The following is a 24,830-nucleotide window of genomic DNA, read 5'->3' on the forward strand; positions in this document are numbered from 1 at the left end:
AGCAGGATCTAAATATTAGATATTTGGTAAAGTGGCAGCATTTATTTCACAAAAAAAATGACCAAAATTATGATATCCATTCCCATAATAAAATTAGTATGTTTAAGTACTCACAAGCAGTACAAGACTAGCGCCACTATATATTTGCTAGACTTTTAACTAGAATGGCGGACCGCGATTAGTATTTTTATGCACTCATCATTATTCCGTTGATTTTTCTGGTTAAGGGTGATCCCAGTGTTTCTTCTAGGCAGACGAACACTGGTACTAGACCCAATCACCTTCAGCCATTAGGTGAGCACCGGGTAGAAGGCACGCTTGCTTCAGTGATCCATCAGACGTTCACCTGCCGGTGCTGACGTTGCTTCCTCCAGCTCAACCGTGTTTGGTTTGTTATGCTCCTCTTCATCTTGTGCATAATCCATGGTCATGTTCAGCTGACTGCAGGACTCTGCCTGACACTCCTTGTTTTTACCCCACAGCACGCCGTAAAGGCCTCCAACGAGCAGGACTCCACCCACAACACTGTCCTCAACAAAAAAAGGAGAGAGAAAATAGGACTCCTTCGTTCCGTTAATCCATTTAAATTATGATCTATGCATCTCATCCTTTGTTGTGATTATTAATTGTTAGCTAGTTACCTGCCAAGGTGAACAATCTCTCCCAGGAAGAACGAAGAACAGAATATCGTGAGGACGAAGCATAGCGGGGTCCAGACGGCGAAGAAGACAGGACCTTTCATCTCCATGCACCAAGCTTGAAGGTAATAGGACACTCCGGCCACCACAAACCCCTGAGAAATTGTTTGACCCATCCAATTACGTAGAAAGCAAGTTTGTGCGCATTGGAATTAAAGTACGATAATATTGCAATTGCTATAGATCCACTGAACCTAATTCTTATCCCACCTACTATGTGGGTAAAGTTTTTTTTATAATGATGGAGCTATAAGATTGTGAGTTTCCAAACAAAGGCTTTACCAGAGTTAAAGTTATAGGGAAAGGCAGGCTAGTGCGGTCCAGCAGGGTGGGTATAATGGGGGAAGAGTTGAAATGGGTGCCCCTATGAAACCACCACTATATATAGCCGAATAATGAATGCAAGGAGACGATGATTATTAGGCCTTGTCCAAAGGCACTGACGAAATCAGTGGATGTGGCTGTGAGAGACAATATAAAAGAAAAAAATAAGTTTCGGTATTTCTTGATTCGCAAGCCGGCTCACTCAATACCTAAGGAAGAGGATATACCAGCTAGCGATGTGATACTGGATAGCGTGGGGTTTTCTACCGTTTCTCTCACCGCCAGGTCAGCACGTATAAGCTGACGATACCGTCAGCCACAGGAGGAGACCTTACGCCATAGACGATGGCGAGCAGGCTGGCTGATGTCCGGCTGGAGCTGCCACCTGGAGAAGTTCCTCTCGGCCGCCACTGCGACGACGAACGATTGCACGGTGCTGAACGCGCAGAGGGCCGTGGCCACCAGCATCCTGTTCGGCCACTCCTTGAGCAGCGCAGCCTGCAAAGATTAATATAATCCTTCGATCACCCACAGAAAGCGTAGCTTTTTGGCAGTGAAATTAACTGGTCGAGACCTGCCAGACGATGGATAGGGACTACGCCACGTTGGCGAGGAGCATGAGGAAGGTTCCTTCGATCCTCGTCGTCTTCGAGGAGGCGTTTGCGCCGCCGGATCCGGAACCGTGGGCGGCAAAGGCGCGGTGATGGTTGACAGGGCTAAGCGCTGGCCCGGAGTAGAAGGCGATGGCGAAGACACCAGCGAGGCACAGCGCTACACCGGTGAGCTTGGCTACGCCGCCGGAGGCGCTCCTGAGCTTTACCACCTCCATCCTGCCGCCACGTAAATCATGTGGCATATAATTATTCATGCATATACCAAGGGAAGTCAGCTAGCAGGGTTTCCATTTCTGGTGTACCTGAGTAGCAGCGCCAAGCAGAAGGTCATGACTGGCATGGAGTTGCCTGCTGCTGCAGCCACGGTCGCCGACGTGAACTTGAGGCTGACATGGTACAGGATGTGTGTGTGTGTGTTGCTAGTTTGGGTACCAGATGGCGAGGTACGTACCCCACTAAGGAACACAAGAAGAGCTTGAGCAGCCATGCACGCAAATGGCATCGACCACGCATTCTTCCTGCAGGGGATCGGATGAGAAACAACAGGGTTGTCATGATCAACAAATCTTTGGCTTGCTAATTAGAGCTACAAAAGGTTGTCATGTCACCTTTGGAGGAGGAGGGCAAGAGGCAGCATGAGGATGGAACCGGCCGCCTGGCGGTAGAAGACGAAGACGAAGGTGTTCATCCCGGAGTTGAAGGCCGCCTTGGACATCACCGACATCCCCGTCAAGATCACCTGCACCACGATGGCGATGATGGAGGCCTTCTTGCTTGCCGCATCCATGGCCACTCGTGGTCAATCAAAGCTCTGTAAGCGAGAGTGAGAATGACTGTGTGCAGTGAGTACTCTGTGTATGTTCTGTACGTGCAGAGAGAGAGAGAGAGAGAGAGAGAGAGAGAGAGAGAGAGAGAGAGAGAGAGAGAGAGAGAGAGAGAGAGAGAGAGAGAAGGAGCGTACTTTAATTGAGGTCTTGCGGGGAATCTGATTCATACAGTAACGTCGTCCGTCCATCTTGGGATGTCCCCAGTTAGTCTGCAACTGTGAGCCTTCCCGGCTGAGCTGAGCTTTCCCGGTTTGCTACCACTAGACTATATAGCGAAATGAAGAAATGTAGAGATCATCAGTATATGGAATATGGAGTGTGACTCGACCAGCATGATCAGATGAGATATGTTTATTGTTTCTCGCTTCATTCAGCATAATGTACAGAAATTGGAATGTACTGTCTGCGCACATCTTAGGATATATATGAATGTAATTGAGACTAGTGGTTAATAATTGTGATCGCTTTGTAAAGGTTTTTTCCCGGTCTTTTTTCAGTTTTGTAGCCTAGTCTTTACTCTCTCCTTGTTAAAACAACGGGTAGCTCTCCTGTCGTTCTGTTTAAAAAAATTATAAAAAGCACCAATGGATATTTTTAGGTATTTTTACCTTGATTTTTTTTCTAGCCGTTGATCTATGAAAAGTATTTATAAAAATTAAATTAGTATTTGACCCCACTTTTTGATACTTGGTCCCATATTTTAGAAGTACCAGGTACTTTAGGTACTTCTGAATACTTCCTACCTTTACCACTGTAGAATTTATCAGATGGGCGACTCCTATTTTTTTCAATCATTATAAAATTTCTCAAAAAAATCAGATGGGCGACCATAGGTTCAATGAGATGGACTCCGACCCTAGGCATTTCTACCCAAATTTTGATACAGCAATATTTCAAAGGGGAAACATGAATCAACCCTTTTTGGATAACATATGCAGGCTCAAGATTTTAATTCTCATGATTTTAGGCTCAAAATGACACTCAAAATGGGTCGTTATCGAGCTTCAACAGATAGGAGGTTCATAAAGTACTGTGATGAGCTAGACAGTCTTATCTGTCAGTCATGAGCGGTCTCCCGATAGTGTCTCATAGCCTAAAACTAAGGATAGTCGTGTGTATGGTGTAAATTTATAAATTAAATTATATAATTAACTAGAAGTACATAAAATCCGGATAGCTAACTTCTTACTTTCTCCCTGTCTTAGCCTTTTCATGAGTATGAGCTTGATAAACTTGTGTGTCACACTACCTCTTATCTATCATTTATCTTACCTCTTTCTATTCAATTGAATATTCAATCAAGATTCACTACTACAAAAACGATTTGTAGGGACGGGTAAAATCGTATTTTTAGGGGCGGATGCGGTGTCTAGCCATTAGATCATAGTCTAATGTGTGAAAATTTGTGTTTATCCTTGCTTAACAATTAAAAATTTTCAGTGCAAAATTAGGGGTATTTTTGTAATTATGAAAAATTACAAGTCCCTTTTTGCAAAAGAGTTTGACTTAGAGAGTAATTTCAACTTTGTGAAGGGCTTTCTTGCAAATGTGCTAGTAATCATTACTTTGGCAGCTTTATTGCAATTTAGTCCAAAATTTATTGTGAATTTGCTACCAAAAAGTGTTTTTCTTTTATTAATTAGAGTTCACTTGAACTTTTGAAAATATCATCAAATTTCTTGCCCTAGTGCAATTTTGCACAACATGGAAGTTGTAGCTCTTGAAAAACTGAATAACTTTCATATTGGACACATTCTCTTTTGAGCCCTATATTAGTGGTAATTTTTAGTTTACTCCCAGGCCCTTGGACTTTTCACAAATTACAGATAAGTCCTTCCTACCCTTCTTCAACCTCCAGCTTCCTCGGACCTTGGCAGGCCGCCGCCGCCGCGGGTTTTCTCGCCCACCGGCCGCCTGCACCGCCGATTGGAGCGCCACCCGGCCTCCTCCTGGCCCCACTCCTCTCCTCGCTGGCGCCCTCTCCTCTCCCCACGCCGCGCTGCCACTCGCCGCCCCTGTTTTTCTTTCCGGCAAGCCCGACTGCCGCTGGGAATCCCTCCCCGAACCGCCTCGCCGCCCCACGCGTCCAGTGCAAGGCCCCCGCCGCCATTCCGCCACCCTGCTGCCGTCATTGGCCCGCGCCATGCCGCCCAGGGTGATCTCCTCGCGCCACGACCGCCGGCCGCCGCTGGACAGCACCCCGCCGCCGGTTTCGCCCCTTCCCCGTCGAGCTCATCCCCTGAGCTCCTCCTCTCACTTATCCCCTCCCCTCTGACTATAAATAGCCCCAACTGGACCTCAATTCCGGCATTTCTCCACCGCCGCGTCCTCCCCCAACTCCGGCGAACCCCTGCCCGCCGTCCACCCGCCGCTACAGCGCCATCCCAGCCACCACAACCCCCTAGCTAGCTTCTCCTTGATCCCGTGAAGCTAACCCGCCACTTCTCGCTGCCATTCCCTCACCGGAGTACCACCGCCGACGAGCTCCCCCGCCGCCCGTCACTGCCCCTCGCCGCGGACCACCGTCAGGCCCTTGATCCACCCCCTCAATCACACCAATAGGTGCACCATGGCCCACTTATCCTCCCTGACCCCTTGCCCCTCGCCGCCGGCAACCAACGCAGCTGGAATCGGCAGGCCTTCCCTCTCCACCCCGCCCCTGTCTCAGGCCAAGGGCCAGATTGCTTGGCCCCTTTTCTTTCTAGGGTCTTTTCTGTAAAACTACCAAAGCCCCTCTCCTTTTCCTTTTGTGAACTTTGGAAATTCATAAGAATTTGTAGAAAAATCAGAAAATATCAAATCAATTTTGATGTGTTCCTCTTGACAACATCTATGACTTTGCTTACTAAAGTTTGTTTTGAAAACTTTTCTTTTGCGCTCTAGTTTAATTATTAGGATTTGAGTGATGTATTTATATCTTTTAAACCATAGCCTTGCTACGTTTGATTTTTTTAGCGCACCCAACCCTCTTGCCATGAGTAGCTTTGTCTAAAATTCGTAAGCTTAATGCTTGTCTCTAGTTAAAGTTTTTAAATTTCTTGATATATGCTGCTTATGTCTTTAAATATTTATTTAAACTTTTTCCCTATTACTTTCTTGGGTTAATCTTTTACCATAAGCTATTCCATTTAATAGTAACTCATGGTAATGTTTTTGAACAATTTTTAACATTAATTAACTTTATTACTTAATTTGTGCTTGAGTAGTTTGTTTTACTAAATAAAGCATCCCAGGTTACTTTATGTAATTAATAATGTTATCCTTTATCCGATCAATGATTGCCCAGTGAAGTAAAACTATTAGGCTTAGTTTTAAATTTTACTTTGTTGGATTACAATTTTATAGTGAAGGAAAGTTATACTCTAGCACTTCACTAATTCCGACTATTGCATTTCATATAGAAGCAACATCGCTAGCAGACAGAACGTACGAACTCATCCAGGAACCATACGGGGATATTTCTGAAGCCCAGGCCAACGTTACTGAATTAACTGAAGTCTCGAACCCAGATTCGGAAGAGCCAAAAGCTAGTGACCCCATAGACGCCATTGAAGGCAAGCCCCGGTGCATAATCCCATTATTTTAAATTATGCAACTTACTATTACTATTTACTTGCGCATTTAAGTTATTGGAGTTGAATAAAAACCTTAGATGCATAATTCTATGTACCTATTGATTGAACACTAGAAACTGAGTCCGAATAGATGCTATGCTAAATAGGACCGGTAAAAGTCGAGTGATTGCCTGTCACTCGCAAGCTTTATAGGAGTTGACTGTTTACATTCTTGCAATCACTATAAGGATCATGGACGGATTTAGTTACGAGATTCATGGTTGAAATCTGTTTGTGTTGTTGAATTTGATAAGGCCGCAGTGTGTGGTAGCGGTGGTTAAGCGTTTGAAAGTACTAGCCACATATCGTGAATATGGTAAGCGGCAAGACTAGTAACTGATCGACCCGGCAAGTGGACATACTCCCCACTCTCTCTTAGAGATACGAAGTTAAATTATGTTGCAACATCACGGGTGCAGGGATGTAAGTTGTTCCCTGTAGTCAGGGAGAGTGGCACTGATCCACGAACCGAAATAAAAAGCCAATGGTTGCTTGGAAGTGAATCGACAGTGCTCCAAGCGTATGTGTTAGGTTTACCCTTGCAAGGTTGGAAATTCGATTCAGAATCGTCCGTTTCTCGTGAAAATATAGACTGCTTGATCCCTTTGCCACATAGAGTAAGAAGTAAAACAGTGATGATACTCAATCTTGTTGGATGCAATTAATTTCTCTAGGTGCTTATCTAGACTGATTAATTAAACTAGAATATGAGAGTTAAAATTTGAAAATAAGGACCTACTCTTTGTTGCTTTTCAGCGAAAGAAACCCTAGAACCTTTCTGATGGGAACGCAGGGGTCCGATCTTCCGTCAGGAGGGGATAAACAACGATTTGACGGAGACCGACACACCGATCCGGCTTCATATCAACAAGATCCGAACCCTGCAACCTTAGCACCACGTCTACTTTGGTTATCAACCGTGCGCTGCCTGGTTGACCTCACCATGAAGGCTAATCCTTGCCTACGAATCGAAGAACACAAGCAAGAACGAGAAAGAACGAAACCAAATTACAGATGTATGATTAAGCTCACGAGTTGGGGTCTCATAAACCGATGAACAGCGAAACTGTTCTTGATAGATTAATCTAAGCAAAACCCAAACCCTAATGATGTGGCGGCTGCTATTTATGAAGACTCTAGGGTCATGCAAGCCCCTCTGGACACACCCCTAATGGGCTCCAACACGATACAAGGCCCAAAGACCGAAAGACGGCGTCGCTGCGCCGGATCAGATTCTGGACGTCAAATTGTTCGAATGATTCCTGTCGACTCCGGATGAATTTGGGCTTGAAACTGGTGCCATTGGAAGTGTCTTAAATTTTCTTTCCAACCATATAAAGAATGTCCAAATCCGACTCCGTATACAACCTGGGCGTCCGTTTTAGTGCGGGCTGTTCCTGGAGTCCGAAACTGAAACAAAGTCGAATCAGTTTGAGCCTCCACCTTCGCTGGGGCGCCCTTGCTGGTCTTCTAAGGTGGTGGCCAAGGTGGAGGACGTCTTGGGCCATCCTGAAGGTGTTGTCCACATCCTTTAGGCATGCTCCTACTTGGGCCGGGGTCCCAAGGGTGAAGAAGCATTGTTGGGCTGCCGAACTGAATGTTGGACTTTAATGAGTTTGCACTTTGAAACACAATTATACCTTCAATCAAATAGAGACATGTACATATGGAACCAAGTGAGTTGTACCAAAAGTTACTATGCAAATGTCAAAACGAGCTCACCAAGTAATCAATGGTCATATCCGAAGGTGTTATGTCCTCATCATCCTCCCCTTCTTGACAACAAACCGTCCTCGGTTTGAGAATAGTTGGAGGAGAGGTTGTAGGTAGTAGCCAACATTGCTTCCTTTCTTGAAATTTAACTTGCTTCTTTATGACAAAGCTTGGGTTTCTCCACATGACATTATTATAGATATTGCAGCCCTCAAATTGATCATATTGTCGCATAGCAAAAGGAGAATTCAGATTTGAATAAATATAAACTTGGTGTACCATGTAGTCTCCTTTGCAATTATATTTGCCAATAAAGTAATATGTACATCTAGACAACTAAGGAAATTCAGCACATTCAAATTTCTCTTCTAAACTACTTAGAGCACAAAGAGTATCAAACTCAATATAACCCAAAGTATTTAAAGAATACAACAATTTTTGTTCATCGGGTGCACTAGGAATTGGAATGAACACTTTATTTTGAGCACTAGTGTATGGCTCCAAAGCATGTGTATCATTAACATGGACTAGTAGTGGAATAGGAATAAATGAATCAATTTCACACATCTCTTCTTTGTCACAAAAAACATCATGCACCTCAGCTTGTGACAAAGGTAGAGTAGAAAAAGGATTCTCACTTTGGAGTATTTCACAAATATTATTACCTATGATCTCAATCTCAGTGGAAGGAAGTGGAAGTGTGGGTTCTGAAATTTCACCAAAAACTGTGTGTACATCTTCCTCCTCATTTGTCTCATGTTGCTTGTAATCTCCAAAGTCCTGTAAAATGTTAGGCATAGATGGAGGTACAACAAGACGCTGCTCCTCTATTTGTTGCTCTTCATTTGATACATGGTGCAAAATATTAGGTCCAACAAAAGACAAAGCAAGATCTTTATTTTGTACAAAACCAGATTTAGATGAAATTGTTGAAATATTCGAAACTGCCCATTCTCTTCTAAACGGTTCGCTCTTTCTTCTCTCGTCCCTTTCAAGATCAGCTTCTAAAATTTCAGTAGCATTCATAGGTATAAGAGTAATTTTTCTACCATGGCATTTGAAAGAATATTTATTAGCAATTGTATCATGCACAATATTATTTTTAGATATCCAAGACTTGCCTAGCAACAACTAACATACTTGGAGTGGTACAATATCAAAATCTAAACTACCCTTATAAAAACCAATGGAGAATTCAATATGTGCAATTTCAGTTATCTTTATCCTATCATAAGAATTTACCCATTGGATGTAGTATGGATAAGGGTGTGGTCTTGTCATCAAGCCAAGTTTCTCAACCAATTCTAAGTTTGCCAGGTTGTTGTAACTCTCGTTGTCGATGATGACACGACAACGCCACTCCTTCACAGCAAAGTATATTTGGAATAAGTTGTTGAACTGGTTTTGCTCTGAAATGAGTACTTGATGGGCTACATTACTCATGTTGTCCTGCAAAAAGTTAGTAATAGGAGAAAGGACAACCAAGGATGATCCCTATCAACTGCTATGAAAGTGGATAGTGGTGCCTCTCAACACAGCAAAAGGAAGCGTCTTACCAAGCTCTTACAAGGTTCTTAACAACACAAAGCAAGAGATGGTACAACCGGTGGATGGTTCGTGATACTTACCAAGAGGGAGTGGAACCAAGATTGCAAGGGTCCTTTGCTGTACTAATATGAAGTGTATATATGGAGCTTGGATGGCACAAAAGGAACAAAAATATTTGTATGTGGCACACAGGTCAATCACAGATAGCAATATTGAATAAATGTCCAAAACACTTGTCCTAGTTGCTGGTCTATACGTGTTTCTAGTACCAATTTGGGATAAACAAGAGAGGGAAACAAGTACGAAAGGTAGAAACGAACAAGGACAAGGCAAAAGACACCACAAACGAATAAAGCTATTGGCTGTTGCTTATGTGCTCCTCTTTTCTTGTCTTTTCATTCACTATTTTTTTCTCAACCTTTTTTCTATTATAATTTTGATATATATTTTTTCAGGAAGGAGCACACAAGAACAAACCGCAAAAAATGTGAGCTCAATTGGATAAAACATATGGTCTATACAAAATCAGAATTGTGCTCTCAAATGCATGCCAAACTTGTCAGCCCCGAAACTCAGTTTTCTGATTGAATTTCGCAATTCTAACTTTTGCGAACCTAGCAAGCCTAGGATGAAACGGATCTAATTTTTTTTGTAGTTCTCCGTAGATATAAAGTTTGCACCTTTTCGTGATCGGACGCAAAAGTTTTGACTGTTTTATGGAAGACATTCGAATCAGGATGTTATATGGACAAAACATGTGGATCTAGTGGATGGTGATAGCAAGGTTTATAGAAAATAAAGGAGGGATCACACAAATTAGACTGAAACACAATCTAAACTAGCAACAAAACCTTGACCTTGGACAAAAACTCAACACTACGAACTCTGAAACTGAAATATGCAAAGGCTATGGCGCGGATGGTTGTAGGGTAGGAAAAAAATATGGTGATGGACTATGGGACAAAAGACAGAAAACACTCGAAAGGATATATGTAAACCTAACAATAAACTTGTCTCTGAATACCACTTGATGGGGACATGGGTTCCTGATCTTCCGTCAGGTGGGGATAAACAACGATTTGACGGAGAGCGACACACCGATCCGGCTTCAGATCAACATGATCCGAACCCTGCAACCTTAGCACCACGTCTCCTCTGGTTATCAACTATGTGCTGCCCGGTTGACCTCGCCACGAAGGCTAATCCTTGCCTGCGAATCAAAGAACACAAGCAAGAACGAGAAAGAACGCAACCAAATTGTAGATGTATGATTAAACTCATGAGTTGGGGTCTCACAAACCGATGAATGGTGAAACTATTCTTGACAGATTAATCTAAGCAAAACTCAAACCCTAATGGTGTGGCGGCTTCTATTTATGAAGACTCTAGGGTCGTGCAAGACCCTCTGGATGCACTCCTAATGAGCTCCAACACGATACAAGGCCCAAAGACCGAAAGACGGCGTCGCAGCGCCGGATCAGATTTTGGACGTCAAATTGTTCGGATGAATTCCATCGACTCCGGACGAATTTGGGCTTCAAACCAGTGCCATTAGAAGCGTCTTGAAATTATCTTTCCAACTATATAAAGGACGTCCAAATCCAACTCCGTATGCAACATGGGCATCCGTTTTAGTGCGGGCTGTTCCTGGAGTCCGAAACTGAAATAAAGTCGAATCGGTTTGGGCCTCCACCTTGGCTGGGGTGCCCTTGCTGGTCTCCTAAGGTGGTGGCCAAGGTGGAGGACGTCTTGGGCCATCCCGAAGGTATTGTCCACGTCCTTGAGGCATGTTCCTACTTGGGCTGGGGTCCCAAGGGTGAAGAAGTATTGTTGGGCTGCCGAACCGAATGTTGGACTTTGATGAGCTTGCACTTGGAAACACAATTATACCTTCAATCAAATAGAGATATGTACATATGGAACCAAGTGAGTTATACCAAAAGTTACTATGCAAATGTCGAAATGAGCTCACCAAGTAATCAATGGTCATATCCGAAGGTGTCATGTTCTCATCGGACGATTCCCGTCGACTCCAGATGAATTTGGGCTTGAAACTAGTGCCATTCGAAACGTCTTGAAATTATCTTTCCAACCATATAAAGAACGTCCAAATCCAACTTCGTATGCAACCTGGGCGTCCGTTTTAGTGCGAGATGTTTTTGAAGTCCGAAACTGAAACAAAGCCAAATCGATTTGGGCCTCCACCTTGGCTGGGGCGCCCTTGCTGGTCTCCTAATGTGGTGGCTAAGGTGGAGGACGTCTTGGGCCATCCCGAAGGTGTTGTCCACATCCTTGAGGCATGCTCCTATTTGGGCCGGGGTCTCAAGGGTGAAGAAGCATTGTTGGGCTGCCGAACCGAATGTTGGACTTTGATGAGCTTGCACTTTGAAACACAATTGTACCTTCAATCAAATAGAGACATGTACATATGGAATTAAGTGAGTTGTACCAAAAGTTACTATACAAATATCGAAACGAGCTCACCAAGTAATCAATGGTCATATCCGAAGGTGTCATGTCCTCATCACTTTCCAAGCCTGGCATGTCTAGTTAAAGAACTATTATATACCCTTAGTCAGATTAGTCTTTCTGAGTATTATCATACTCAGTTTTGTTTGTAACTTTAATTTCAGGTATGATTTGTGAAGACCAGTTAGATAATCTAATTTGGCCTAGTACTCTACCTCCTGGCTGGTCTATGGAGTGAGAACCATCCCCGATCAGTAATGACTCGGCTGAATGATGTCATTTTTGGGCTTAACATGGCATTTACCCTACGACGTTTATGTACAATCGTATTTTACTTTTCGCTGCAAAACTCTTAAACTAATCTTAGTTTAGGGTTGGACCCTTCCTGTATCCTTTGAATAAATCTGCACAAGCTAGAACTTCAGTTTATTAGCTTTAAAACTCTGATGTAATTTACACCCCTTATCTATGTGATGTAAAATATTGTGGAATGTTGTATCTCTGACTCGCCTTCGTGCGGGCTGTATACTTGTGTTATGATCGGATATTCAGTGGTTGCATCGGGATGTTACTCGACAGACCAAGAATTATACCGGTTGAAGTGCGCTTAGTTTGAAGCACCCTCAAAAGATGTTTAGCGCACTTGAGCTGGTGTAATTCAAAGTGGTTCTGCCACAGCTTTTGCAGCTAAAAATGCCATTTTCAGGGGCAGGTAATCCACTCGCCCCTAAAAATCGATTTCTAGGGACGGGTCATGCCATGGTCCGCCCCTACAAATTCCTGTCCAAAAAATCAAAAAGTTCAAAAAAAATCGAAAACAGCAAAATAAAAAAGAAAAAAATTATCCTAGCCCACCGGCCACCACAACTAACCCTGTAGTGTCAAGCTACGATTTTTTTTTATGAAACAAACACACTTTCATCACCTGAGATTCGAACCGCCGATCTCCAGCCTCGCGCGTACCTTCCTTACTAGTACACTACACAAGCACTTGTGACTTTGTGAGGTATGCTATTCTTTTACATTAACTCTGAAATTGATTTGTAGGGGCGGGTGATGCCATCACCTGCCCCTAAAAATTATTTGTAGGGGCGGGTGATGCCACCACCCGCCCCTAAAAATAGTTTTCTATTTTATCCAAAAAATTATTTAATTGTTTACATATAGCAAATCAAATTAAACAAATTTGAAACTTGTACACTATGATTATTGTGAACTATAGAAATAAAAAAAATATATGCCAAGTATATTTCAGTGTATATAAAGGTTAAGATTGTGAAAACCTCAGAGTATGACTTGAGTTATATGAGATACTATATAGTTATAGCTATTAGAGAACTTATACTATTTTTTTTGGACCATTAGAAGTTATCAGCTACAAAGTTTTAGGTCTCGTCATTCTCTACAATTTTGATATAAAGTTTGACTTCATATGAGATCATATGAAAAAGTTATAAATTTTTTTTGTACGAAACCATTTGTAGGGGCGGGCCATGCCATCACCCGCCCCTAAAAATGCATTTATAGGAACTGGGGAGGCCATGACCCACCCCTACAAATGCCACCATTTTTAGAGGCAGTTCATGGCGTCACCCGCCCCTAAAAATGCTCTTTTTAGGGACGGGTGACGTCATGAACCACCCCTGAAAATGACACTCATTTTTAGGGGCGGGTCACACCCGCCCCTAAAAATATTTTTCTAGGGGCGGGTCGGATGCTACAGTAATCCCGCTCTATTTATAGCAACTGTTGACATTTTGGTCCACCCCTAAAAAAATTGGGGCGTTCCTACAAATCATTTTTTAGTAGTGATTAGTTCATCAACTATCTATTTATTAACTGTTGCCTTTCCTGTGAAAATATAAATCAACACTCCTGGAATACTCCCATGTAAAATACTACAACAGTATTCTGTGCGCTTGCGGAATTTTTGGTAACGTAAGAAATAACTCCCTTGGCGTTTGTGGGTTCCGCTGCCTAGAAACACCTACCTAGCGGTGACGCTGGTAAATGCCAATACTCATATGCTGGGATGTATATAGGAAAAAGTCTAAATTACTACCTTTAACTATAGCAAAAGTTTGGATAACCCCCTATAACTATAACTTAGTTCAATATACCCTCTAAACTATGCAATTTAGTCTATTTAATCCTATAATATAATTTATCTTTTTTATTTCTCCAGACACAAGTTGAATTTTACTTTCAAATTTTCTAGGATAGTAGTGGGCATCACAATACATATTAAATTTTTTTATAATTTTTCATCATTATTTTTCATATAATTTTGAACTCAAATGATTAATTTATTATTAAATATCTTAACCTATTAAAACAATGCTAAAAGATTATGATGCATTTTCTAAGATGTGTTATCATTTATACTATCATCTTATAAAATTTTAGCTTAAGACTCCACCTATTTATGGAAAAAGGAAAAAAAATATATTAGGAGTTAATTTGAACCAAAGTGCATAGTTTGGGGGAAGTGAACCAAACAATAATTTAGAGAGTTATTTAAATTTTAGCTATAGTTTAGAAGAGTAATTTAGACTTTTTCAAGTATATAGAGGCAACAAGGTAGCTCGTTCCAGCAACTAGAACCTCGACATCATCGATCTGTATTATAGGCAAGTGATTCGAAAATTCGTTGCTACATCATGCAGCTGTGACAGAAGCTATCTCATCTCTGACTTCTACAAAAACGATTTATAGAAACATCCTATTTTTTAAAGGGTGGATCAAAAGGTAACATGCTCCTACACATGGAGCGGAGCTACTGTAACAGTTGGCGCGCCCCTAAAAATGCATTTTTAGAGACGGATGATAGCATCACGCGTCCCAAGAAGGGCCACCATGTTTTAGAGGCGGGTGAGACCATCATCCTAAAAATGATTTCTAAGGACGGGTTATGGCATGACTCTATCATACAAGTATTTTTAAGAAAAAATCATAACATTTTCATATGATCTCTGATGAAGATAAATTTTATATCAAAATTGTAGAGCTTGAAGAGATAAAAAAATTTAAATGACAAATTTTTTATTTAAGGTCATTTAATAGTCCAAAAAAATATTATAAACTCTCTAGTTTTAAAATCTACAAGTTTTGATTTGTCTTCAGACAACCTTAGACGTAGAATGTAGAGTAGTTCCATATCAAAGTTTTAGTGATAAGATCTAAAATTTTATAGTTTATACATTGTTCATTTAAGAATGTTTAGTACCACAAGATCATTGGCTAGTTGTGATGTACATATGGCAATGACTATATAGTATCTCATACAACTCAAGTCATATTTTCAAATTTCCACAATCTTAACATTTATGTACACTGAAATATGTTTGGCACATTTTTTTGTGTATCTATAGTTCAAAATAACGATAGTATAAAAGTTTCACATTTCTTATTTGTCCTACTTTATTTAAAGATTTAAATGGATTTTTGGAATAAAATAGAAAAATATTTTTAGGGACGGGTGATGGCATCATCTGCTCCTAGAAATGGATTTGTAGAGACAAGTCATGGCCTCACCTGCCCATGCAAATCCATTTCAGAGTTAATATAGAATAATAGTATATCCCATAGAATCACAAGTGACTGTGTAATATGGTAGAAAGAACAATACATGCAAGGTTTGAGGTAAGCGGTTGGAACCCGGTTTACACAAGTGTGCATATTTCATCAAAAAATTGTATCTCGATAGTAGAGGGGCTTATGGTGGCGACTAGTTAGCTGGGATATTTTTCTTTTTTATTTGGTTGTTTTCAAGTTTGTTTATTATTTTTTATTTTCTAGAAAATAATTTGTAGGGGTGGGTCATTAGTTAACCCGCCCGCTCCTACAAATACATTTGTAGAAGTGGCCACATTATCCACCTCTACAAATTGATTTTTTAGCGTCGAGAATTAGGGGCGGGTATTGAACCCTCCTCTAAAAATATATATTTTTATATATCCCTAAAAATCCTTTTTTAGTAGTGTCTCTTGTTTTCTGTGTTATCTTGTCCTTAGCCATTGTATTCAGGATATATTTTGTTGACGCAAATCTGGTCAACATATGAAAGCGCTAGCACGCGCAGATCACAAACGATCTTCACCGGCGAAGTTCTTCGCAGGCCTGTTAGACCGATTCTGCAAACAGGTCAGACCGGTGTGAATAAAGACGCTGCAAAAACCTAAAACCACGAGCTCGGGTGGGATCCCATCGGAACTTGTAGATTTAGGGTTGTTCTGGGTCAGCAGGCTACTTATAATGCCCTCAAGCACTGTAGAGACGTAAGAAGAACAATAGATGAAGTTGAAAAAGTTAGGATTTAAAGATTAAAGTAGAATAAATGTGTTGATTCAATTGCAGTTACCCCTCAATTGGACCGGTCGGTATCGGTATTTGCAAATTTTGAATGTAAAGATATTGTCAAAAAAAAATTCTGTATCCCTCCGGGTTAAAAGAATCTCTGCCGCATGACATGATATAAAGCTACTTTATGTCATTGTGATAGGATGCCTAGTCAGAACCTGCCATGACAAGTCATCAAACAAACAAAAAAACATGCTACCATCCCACTTGCTCCGAGCGTCAATATTCACGTTGCTCATTCAAATTTTATGGTAATATGGTAAAAGCCAACCTTGATGTGCTGCTCATGGTCATCCTTTTTTGCTTTTTAAATATTTTTTTAGTTAAAATTGGCTCTATTAGTTCACTCAAAAGTTCAGGGTACACAATTTTAGCAACTAGAAATATACGACACCCCCGAAGATCGAATAAGCCCAATGCTCACCCGATCGAGCCAGCACGTAAGCCCCCGAATGCTCACCCGATTGAGCTAGCACATAAGCCACCACATTAGCACTACGGCTTACATGAACAAAAGACACAGAAGAAAAATTACATGCCAAAGATTTGATATCAGCTACTATAAAAAGCATGTTGTAGTTCTATCTCTAACATGTGCATTAATCTTCGGAATTAAGGCCAAGCAATCACATTGCAAGACCACACTATGGAAACCTTCATCAAGCGCGAGGACAACAACATGACGTAGAGCAAGTGCATCTGCAACTTGAGGTGAGATGATGCCCCAAAAGGATTTACGAAAAACCACTACTACAAAAAAATATTAACCGCGATATTAAAAATGGCCTCAGAGGCTGTCACGATATTTAACTGTCTCGGCTAATACCCTGCATTAACCAAGTCGGTCATTTCTTATTAACCGAGGCGGTTAAAAAACCGCCTCGCAACATAGATTAACCGAGGTAGTTGTTTTATTTATCGATACACTAAAATATCCACCTCAGTTAATCATTTACGGAGGCGGACATGTATAAGACGTGTGCCTCAAAAAATTAGGCCCAGCCCACAACCCACTACCGCAATCAACTATATAACGAGATGCTAACCCTAACCCACTCGGTCCACGTTCCTCTCTCACTCCCCATCCAGCGCCGCCCCCTCTCTCCAATCTCTCTCTCTACCGCCCCTCCCTCTCCTCTCCTCCCCTGTGGCGGCTACGGCAGGCGCCAGCGCGCCCCTCCCTACGTGTTGCGGCAGGGACGGGCTCGGCTCGACGGCTGCGGCGGGGATGGGCTCGACGGCGGCAGCCAGATCTGGCTCCCTCCCAACGCCTTGCCCTCTTCTCCCCTTCCTACTCCGTCCAGCTGGATCCACGCTGATCGGGGTGGCCGGATCCACGGCGCCGGCAAGATCTTGCCCCCCTTCCCCTCTCTCTCTCTTACTCACTCACTAGAAGAGGCGTGGGACGGTGCCCGCGCGCGCAGGACGGCGTGTGCGAGTAGGCGGGCGGCCGCCAAGGCTGGATCCAGCCGGTGTGGTGTCTATGCACGGTGGCGGGCGCAGAGAGGTGGGAAGGGGGATTTGCAAAAGTGTGATTACCCAATCCCAGGGTGGGTCCAGATTGTAAAATTATTCAATCCCCCATACCCCTTGGATGTTGATCCAATAACTCAAATTGGAGTTTCTATAGTTTGCACGGAGAGATTGGTTTGCACTTGATACGTTCTTTTTTTTATTTGCTTGGGGGCTGCACACCTCAGTGGTGGACTTGATTTCAGGCAATGTGTAGCAATCATCTCCACATAAGCAATCACATTCATAACTATTGTTGCTGGGCATACTTTAGCATGAGAATTTCTCACTTCATTTCGGGCTTCCCAAATATGCCAACACACTAAAGCAACCACTACTGCTTGTATTTCATATGCATCTGTCTAGGAGATCAAACAACCACTGATTTTCATTTATCATGTATTTTCTCCGAAGATGAATATCAAACTTATTTTTCACTCCTTTCCAGATAGAAGCAGCAAATTGGCACATAACAAATAAAACAGTGTTAGGCCACAGAAGCAGCAATCAGAAGTAGCCGATATATGGAGCCTTTGCTGCTGATAACCTGTAGCAAGACAATCATGCCATAGTATAATTTTCATCTTAGTTGGGACTTTCACAGACCATAGATTCTGCCATTGTTTTGCAGCACTCTGACACCGTTCCAGCTCTAGAGCAGCCTCTTCAATGAAACAAGTAAATGAAATTATAGGCAGACTTGACAGAATAAGTACCCGCTCTTAGTATGAGGCCATGTAGCAAAATCTTCAATCTCCCCTCCGCCCAAAGGAATTTGCAAGATCTTACTTGCAGTGTCGGGCTGGAAGAAAGCATTGACCATGTCATAGTCCCACCGCCTAGTCACTGGGTTTACAAGGGCATCCACTGTTTGACGGCATAGGCATAAAAATAGGAGACACAAGCCCATGCACTTCGTTCACAACCCACCCATCCTCACAGATCTGAATATTTTTTTTCATTACCAACAGTCCAAAATAGACCCTCCTTTAGGAGCTTTCTGCCATGCAGAATACTGCGCCAGGTGTAAGAGACTGACCTAGGTGAGCTGGCATGCCAAAAATCAGTGAAAGGAAAGTATAGCGGCCCTTCAGTACCCTTTCACAAAAAGATTCGGTTCAGTGATAAGTCTGAAAGTCTCCATCCCTAACGGGCCTAGCATTGCTTGGTTAAAGAGTTGGAGATCTCTAAAACCAAGACCACCAAGAAAATTTGGAGAAGAAAGCCACTCCCATGAACGCCAATGCATTTTTTTCCTTCCATTTTCCACACCCCACCAAGCATGGACAATAAGCTTCCTCATCTTTTCACAAGTGGTTGTGGTTGCAGGTATCTGGAAGAAGCTCATCACAAATGTTGGAATTGCTTGAACAACTGCTTTTAAAAAGATCACTTTGCCAGCTCTGGTTAAAGGTCGATCAGTCCAACTATTAATTCTTTTCCAAACCCTCTCCGGCAAAAAATTTAAGGTATCTGTGGATGACTTCCCTACATCAGTAGGCATGCCCAAATATGTGTCTTTTAGCACTTCGTTATGAATTTCCAAGTAGGCCATGATTCGGGTTTTAACAACTTCAGGACAATCTGCTCCAAAGAAAATTGAAGACTGGAAAAATTAACCTTTTGCCCTGAACCCTCACAATAAGTCTGCAAAGTACATTGAGGACTTTTACGGTGCACAATACGACCATATACTACCATCTAAAAAGAACTCGTATATAAACATCGGACAGTCGAGATTTATCTATACTGCTGAAATATTGATTAGTAGTATGAGGTAGTATATCTAGATAGTATAGGGGTAATAATATAGAAAAAGTTATTTATGATATCATCTATTTTTTATCTTTTTTCTTATTATTCCTTTATTTTCATTTCTTCCCAACCTTTCTTGTCTGCAACCTGCCCGGCACCTAGGGTTTCTAGTTCCCGACGGTGAACTCGGAGGGCTTGGCGCGCCCGGCGTGCGGCACTGCGGCCCCTGCAAGGAGGACGGGACGCGTATCTCCCTGACGTCCGACGCTCCCGTCACTACTAGAAAACGGGCTATGGGAATCGGTTGGAAATGGCCTTAGGCACCGGTTTTCCAACCGGTTCCCGCCAACCGAGACCAATGGCCTCGCCTTAAGACATCGGGTATTTAACCCGGTGCCTTAGGCACCCATTGGTACCGGTTGGACTTTCCAACCGGTACTAAAGAGGCTGCCACGCTGACGCAAGGTGGCAGCCCTTTGGTACCGGTTGGTCTTTTCAACCGATACCAATGACATTTTCCATTTTTTCCCAAATCCAATTTTGTTTGTTATATTTATTACTATTTATTTTTTTATAATTGCTAAACGCACTCAACCTCTACAGTACTATACGTTCATTGGTCGTTCGTGTTCGTTTTCAGAGAATATTTGAAACTAACTAAAAGTGAAATGCGAGCATATAATTAAGCTAATTAGATGAACTAATATATTTACAAATTTACAAACATCAAGACATAATGTTTAAAAATATTTATAAATGTACAAGTCATGTTTGTAGTCCAACTACTGGTCCCCTCAGGAGGTAGATGGAAGTCCTCTATGGATGTGACCGTCGTGGTAGAACTCGCCTCTAGGATCCAAGATCTCGTTCAAAATGAATCCGGCGAGCTGCTCGCACACGGCGTTGATCCGATCAGTAGAGTAACATTCATCCCCCATTTGAGACATCTATCATTTTAAAAAAAGGATTAACATCATGTGCGTTAGTACAATTATGAAAATATACTAGTGAACGGTTTGGACGTACTCTCGTGCCTTCATCAGTAACATTCCTGCATGGAGTCATGATGTGCAAGTAGTCGCATACGTAGTACCCGCACCAATCAGTTCCTTGTTGTTGTCTCGTAAACTTAAGGAGAAACAAATAAATTACTCAATTTAGAACAATTTGGAATTATATACTTAACTGGACAATTCTAACCGGTACCTAAGGCTTTTTTTTTAATAAATGCACAATAATTCTAATTACTACATGATAAATCATTTAGATGCATAACTAATTATTTTAATTGCATAATAAATCATTTAAATGCACAATAATTCTAATTACTACATGATAAATCATTTAGATGCATAACTAATTATTTTAATTGCATAATAAATCAAATAATTGCATAATAAATCAATTAAATGCACAATAATTCTAATTACTATATGATAAATCATTTAGATGCATAACTAATTATTTTAATTGCATAATAAATTAAATAATTGCATAATAAATCATTTAAATGCACAATAATTCTAATTACTACATAATAAATCATTTAGATGCATAACTAATTATTTTAATTGTATAATAAATCAAATAATTACATAATAAATCAAATAATTGCATAATAAATTATTTAATTGTCTAATAATTCAATTCATTGCATAAGAAATCTAATAATGTTCATAGAAAATATTACAAGACATAATTAGTTAAGCCAGGTACTATGGCCACTGCTCTGCTCACCGAAAGGATTCATGCCATCCGTACTTAAGCCGAATCTTATATTCCTCGCATCATTTGTAAATGTTGGGAATGTTCTGTCCACTTTTCTCCACTGCGACCCATCAGCGGGGTGTCTCAACATATTGTCTTGCTTACGTTCTTCTTTGTGCCATCGCATCAATTTAGCATTCGTTTTGTTCATGAACAAACTTTCCAGACGTGGTATTAGAGGAAAATACCACATCACCTTGGCAGGCACCCTCTTCTTGACACGCACCCCCTCAACGTCGGCTGGATCATCTCGAGGGATCTTATACCGGCATGCGTTTGCATACAGGGCATGAATCCAAATTTTCATACTCACCTCGATATATGATGCAGTCATTAGGACAAGCATATATCTTCTGTGCCTCTAATCCTAAAGGACAAACAACTTTTTTTTGCCTCGTATGTTGTCTCCGGCAAGGTGTTACCCTCAGGGAGTAAGTTTTTTATAAGTTTCAGCAACTCCTCGAATTCCTTGTCAGACAAACCATTTGATGCCTTCTATTGCAATAATTCCAATGTGGTACTCAACTTTTTTTTGGTCTTGTTTGCAATCAGTGTACAACAATATTCTGTAGTCCTCCAACATACGCTTCAGATCTCTCGATTCCTTTTCTGTTTCGCAACCTTCCTCAGGTTCGCGCAGCATCTGACCAAGATCATCTTCTACAACGTATCCTTCAATATCTTCTTCATGCTCACCCATTGCAGTGTCATTGAAAAAGGAATTATAATTGGCTGCAAAGTCAGGAATCCTGTCCTCTTCTTCTACATTATTATCCAGCACAATTCCTCTTTCGCCATGCTTGGTCCAAACATAGTAGTTCGGCATGAAACCACTATTGAACAAGTGACTATGGATGGTTCTTGATGATGCGTAATCTTTCTCATTCTTACGGAATTTGCATGAACAACGAACGAAACCGCCATACTTGTGTTTCTCGGCCGCTTCTATGAATTCATGCACGTCATCTATGAACTCCTTTAAACGCCAGTCGGCTATGTACATCCATTGCCGACTCATCTGGGTCCACAATACATTTATATACATCATTGTACTGTACAAATAGTTTATTCATACTACCAATTTATAACAATACATTTATATAATTGATAATGCATATAACTATAATAAATAAATACTATTCACTTATCAAATAAATTAATAAAACATATAAATACAATAATTTGATAGTATTCAAATATCAAATAAATTGATAACGCATATAACTACAATAAGATGCTACAAATAAAAATAATTATCACATGTATAAACTAAATCAAGTAATAATTGTTTCTAAAAATTAATTGCTAAGTTATAAAGAAAAATAACTAACTTTTTTTTTTAAAAAAAAGCAAAAAATCCCCTCACCTCACTCAGCTGCCATGAACAGTGATTTCACAGCAGCTTGAGGGGGGAGGGGCTGGGGTATTTATAGGCTCAGGCCAAAGGCACCGGTTGGTTTCAATGACCCGGTGCTAAATTTTGTTCAATAGCACCGGGTCAAGGCACCAACCGGTGCCTTAGCCCCGAGCTCCTGGCAGCTGTCGCGTTTCATCACCATAGGAACCGGTTATTACCATCAACCGGTGCCTATAGTGCCGTTTTCATTTGATACCGGGTGGTGGTTCAAATCGGTAGCTATACTGATGCATTGGAACCGGTTGGAACCACCACCCGGTGCCAATTGTCCTCCACTAGATTGGTCCAAGACTAAAGGTACCGGTTGGTGTTGCAACCGGTACCAATAGCAGCCGGTACTTTGGTCTTGCACCGATGGTCCGTTTTCTAGCAGTGCGTTGGGAGGCATTCGTGGCGGCGGATCGGCCCCCGGCCGTCTCTCGCCGGCGTGGCGGCAGATCGGCTCCCGCCCGAAGGTCGCCATACGGTCTTAACCCTGGGAGGTGGGGTGGCAGCCCATGTTTGCCGGCGGACACTCATCCGTCCGGTGGATCGAGGCCCCGCCTGGTGCTCGATGACGAGGACGGCTTCGGCGGCGGCAGGTGGATGGGGATCCCCGAGCGGGTGCGGTACAGCCTCGCTCAACGCCACCGTCAGGTTCACCTTCCGCAACATCTGCACCTTCTTCGGGGTGCACTCCCGCCGATCCCGTCACGCTCTACTACACCCCTCCCGCTCGCCTCCGGCAATGTAAGCTTGCTGATTCCTCTGCCTGCTTCGCCTCGTGCATCCTTTCTTCAATCTCTTTGCACCAGCTAGCAATACGTTGCATGTTCATACTTCCCGATCGATCGATCAATGTGTGCCACTTAGCTCAGCAACGCGGTAGTCATCGATTCAGTCAAAATTGATTCCCAAAGTCTCTAATAATTTGAGGATGAGTAGCGTGCTTTACAATTAATTTGAGGATGAGTAGCGTGCTTTACAATTTATCACTTTGATGGTATTAGTAGAAGCTAAGGACTGGCCTAAGCAGAGTCGCTGTAGTACTACTAGCCATTACTGAGTGCAATGAACTAAGCTAGGACAAGCATTGTAAATACTGTAAATTTGTCACTTTTATGGCAATGTACAGGATTTCTTGAGAGATTTTATTTGATGTTAGGAGCAGCTAAACCTCAAATTTTAGCATATTGAGCTAATTCATGGCAAAAGGCTTCTTACATACGAGGATCAGTATTTAATTCTGCTTATTTTAATACGTGGGCTCAAATATTTGAGTATAGCTTCAGGTGTACTCGATTTGTTTACTCATCAGCCACAACAGGGTACTTTCTAGTTTATTTATATGCATATGCAGGTTTTGTGCAGATCATTAATTCAGCAGTTTCTTCTCTTTTTCTTTACAGCTTGAGGTTTGTGTCTCTTACCTTATCAGAATTGGAATTTCTTATATCAAATATGAAGGTTCCCTATTTCTTTCTGTATCATGTGCAGGATCACAGTTCCTATATTGCCTTGGATAGATCTACTGATTGGATATAGTTGTTGCGGTTTGGTCTTGATCAGTCAGGTAAGCAAATCTAAATCTTTAATTTGCATGTGCAGCTGTATTAATATTTAGGACAGCAAATGAGAGATTACTTCTTAGAATCTTTTCATATTTTTATATGTTTGTCAGTACAAAAGGCTAATTTTGTTTGCTTGATACTGCTAATAACATTTAAAGTTTAAAGTTGAAATAAACAGAACCATGGAATTAAATCTATTTTTCTACATCTTCAAGCTTTGGGGCGATCACGGGAGGGCTGCTTCTTCATCGGCGATTGCTGCGTTGGGGCGCGCTGCTTTGATAAAAAATATTGTACAGGATTTAAACTTACGTTTGATGCTGTATTCAATATATAGATTGAGAATTTTCAGTGAAAAAAAGGCCCAGTTTAGTGGTCACTGCCTCTCTGGCCAGCAAGGAGTGAACACCCCAAAAGAAGAAAAAGAAAGAAACTGAAACCGCAACTTTCTCCTGCATCTCTGTATGATCAATGATCTGCTGGATCACAAATCTAACATAAACCCTGGATCCTGGATGATCAACTTGGAAGTAGTCGAGCAATGTGCACACAGGAGGAAAAATAAAAGCATTAGCTCACAGCTGACTGAGCATAAAACAAAGGGTACTAACAACTGAAAAACCTCCAAAATGTGGTGCCGAGAATTAGGTGATATTCATTGAC

General features: G+C 41.6%; 1 protein-coding gene and 1 pseudogene across 4 annotated transcripts; one reads left to right on the plus strand and one right to left on the minus strand.

Moving 5' to 3' along the window:
* Window positions 1–58: 58 nt before the first annotated feature.
* LOC120674463 lies at window positions 59–2,515 on the minus strand (annotated as a pseudogene).
* Window positions 2,516–22,955: 20,440 nt separating this feature from the next.
* On the plus strand, window positions 22,956–24,624 carry LOC120674679. 4 transcript variants are annotated; one of them, XR_005675158.1, is made up of 4 exons: window positions 22,956–23,346; window positions 23,957–24,011; window positions 24,094–24,169; window positions 24,383–24,546. XR_005675158.1 is itself a non-coding variant. In XM_039955818.1 (4 exons), the coding sequence occupies exons 1-4, from the start codon at window positions 23,171–23,173 to the stop codon at window positions 24,602–24,604; spliced, it is 480 nt and encodes a 159-aa protein (XP_039811752.1). In that variant the 5' UTR covers window positions 22,956–23,170; the 3' UTR covers window positions 24,605–24,624. The 4 variants fall into 4 exon arrangements, 2 of the variants coding, with proteins under 2 accessions (XP_039811752.1, XP_039811756.1); XM_039955818.1 differs by having other exon boundaries at window positions 24,006–24,011; window positions 24,383–24,624; XR_005675157.1 differs by having other exon boundaries at window positions 23,957–24,169.
* The last annotated feature ends 206 nt before the right edge of the window (window positions 24,625–24,830 follow it).

Source organism: Panicum virgatum, chromosome 2K (genome assembly GCF_016808335.1).
Source record: "Panicum virgatum strain AP13 chromosome 2K, P.virgatum_v5, whole genome shotgun sequence".
NCBI classification, from domain to species: Eukaryota; Viridiplantae; Streptophyta; class Magnoliopsida; order Poales; family Poaceae; genus Panicum; species Panicum virgatum.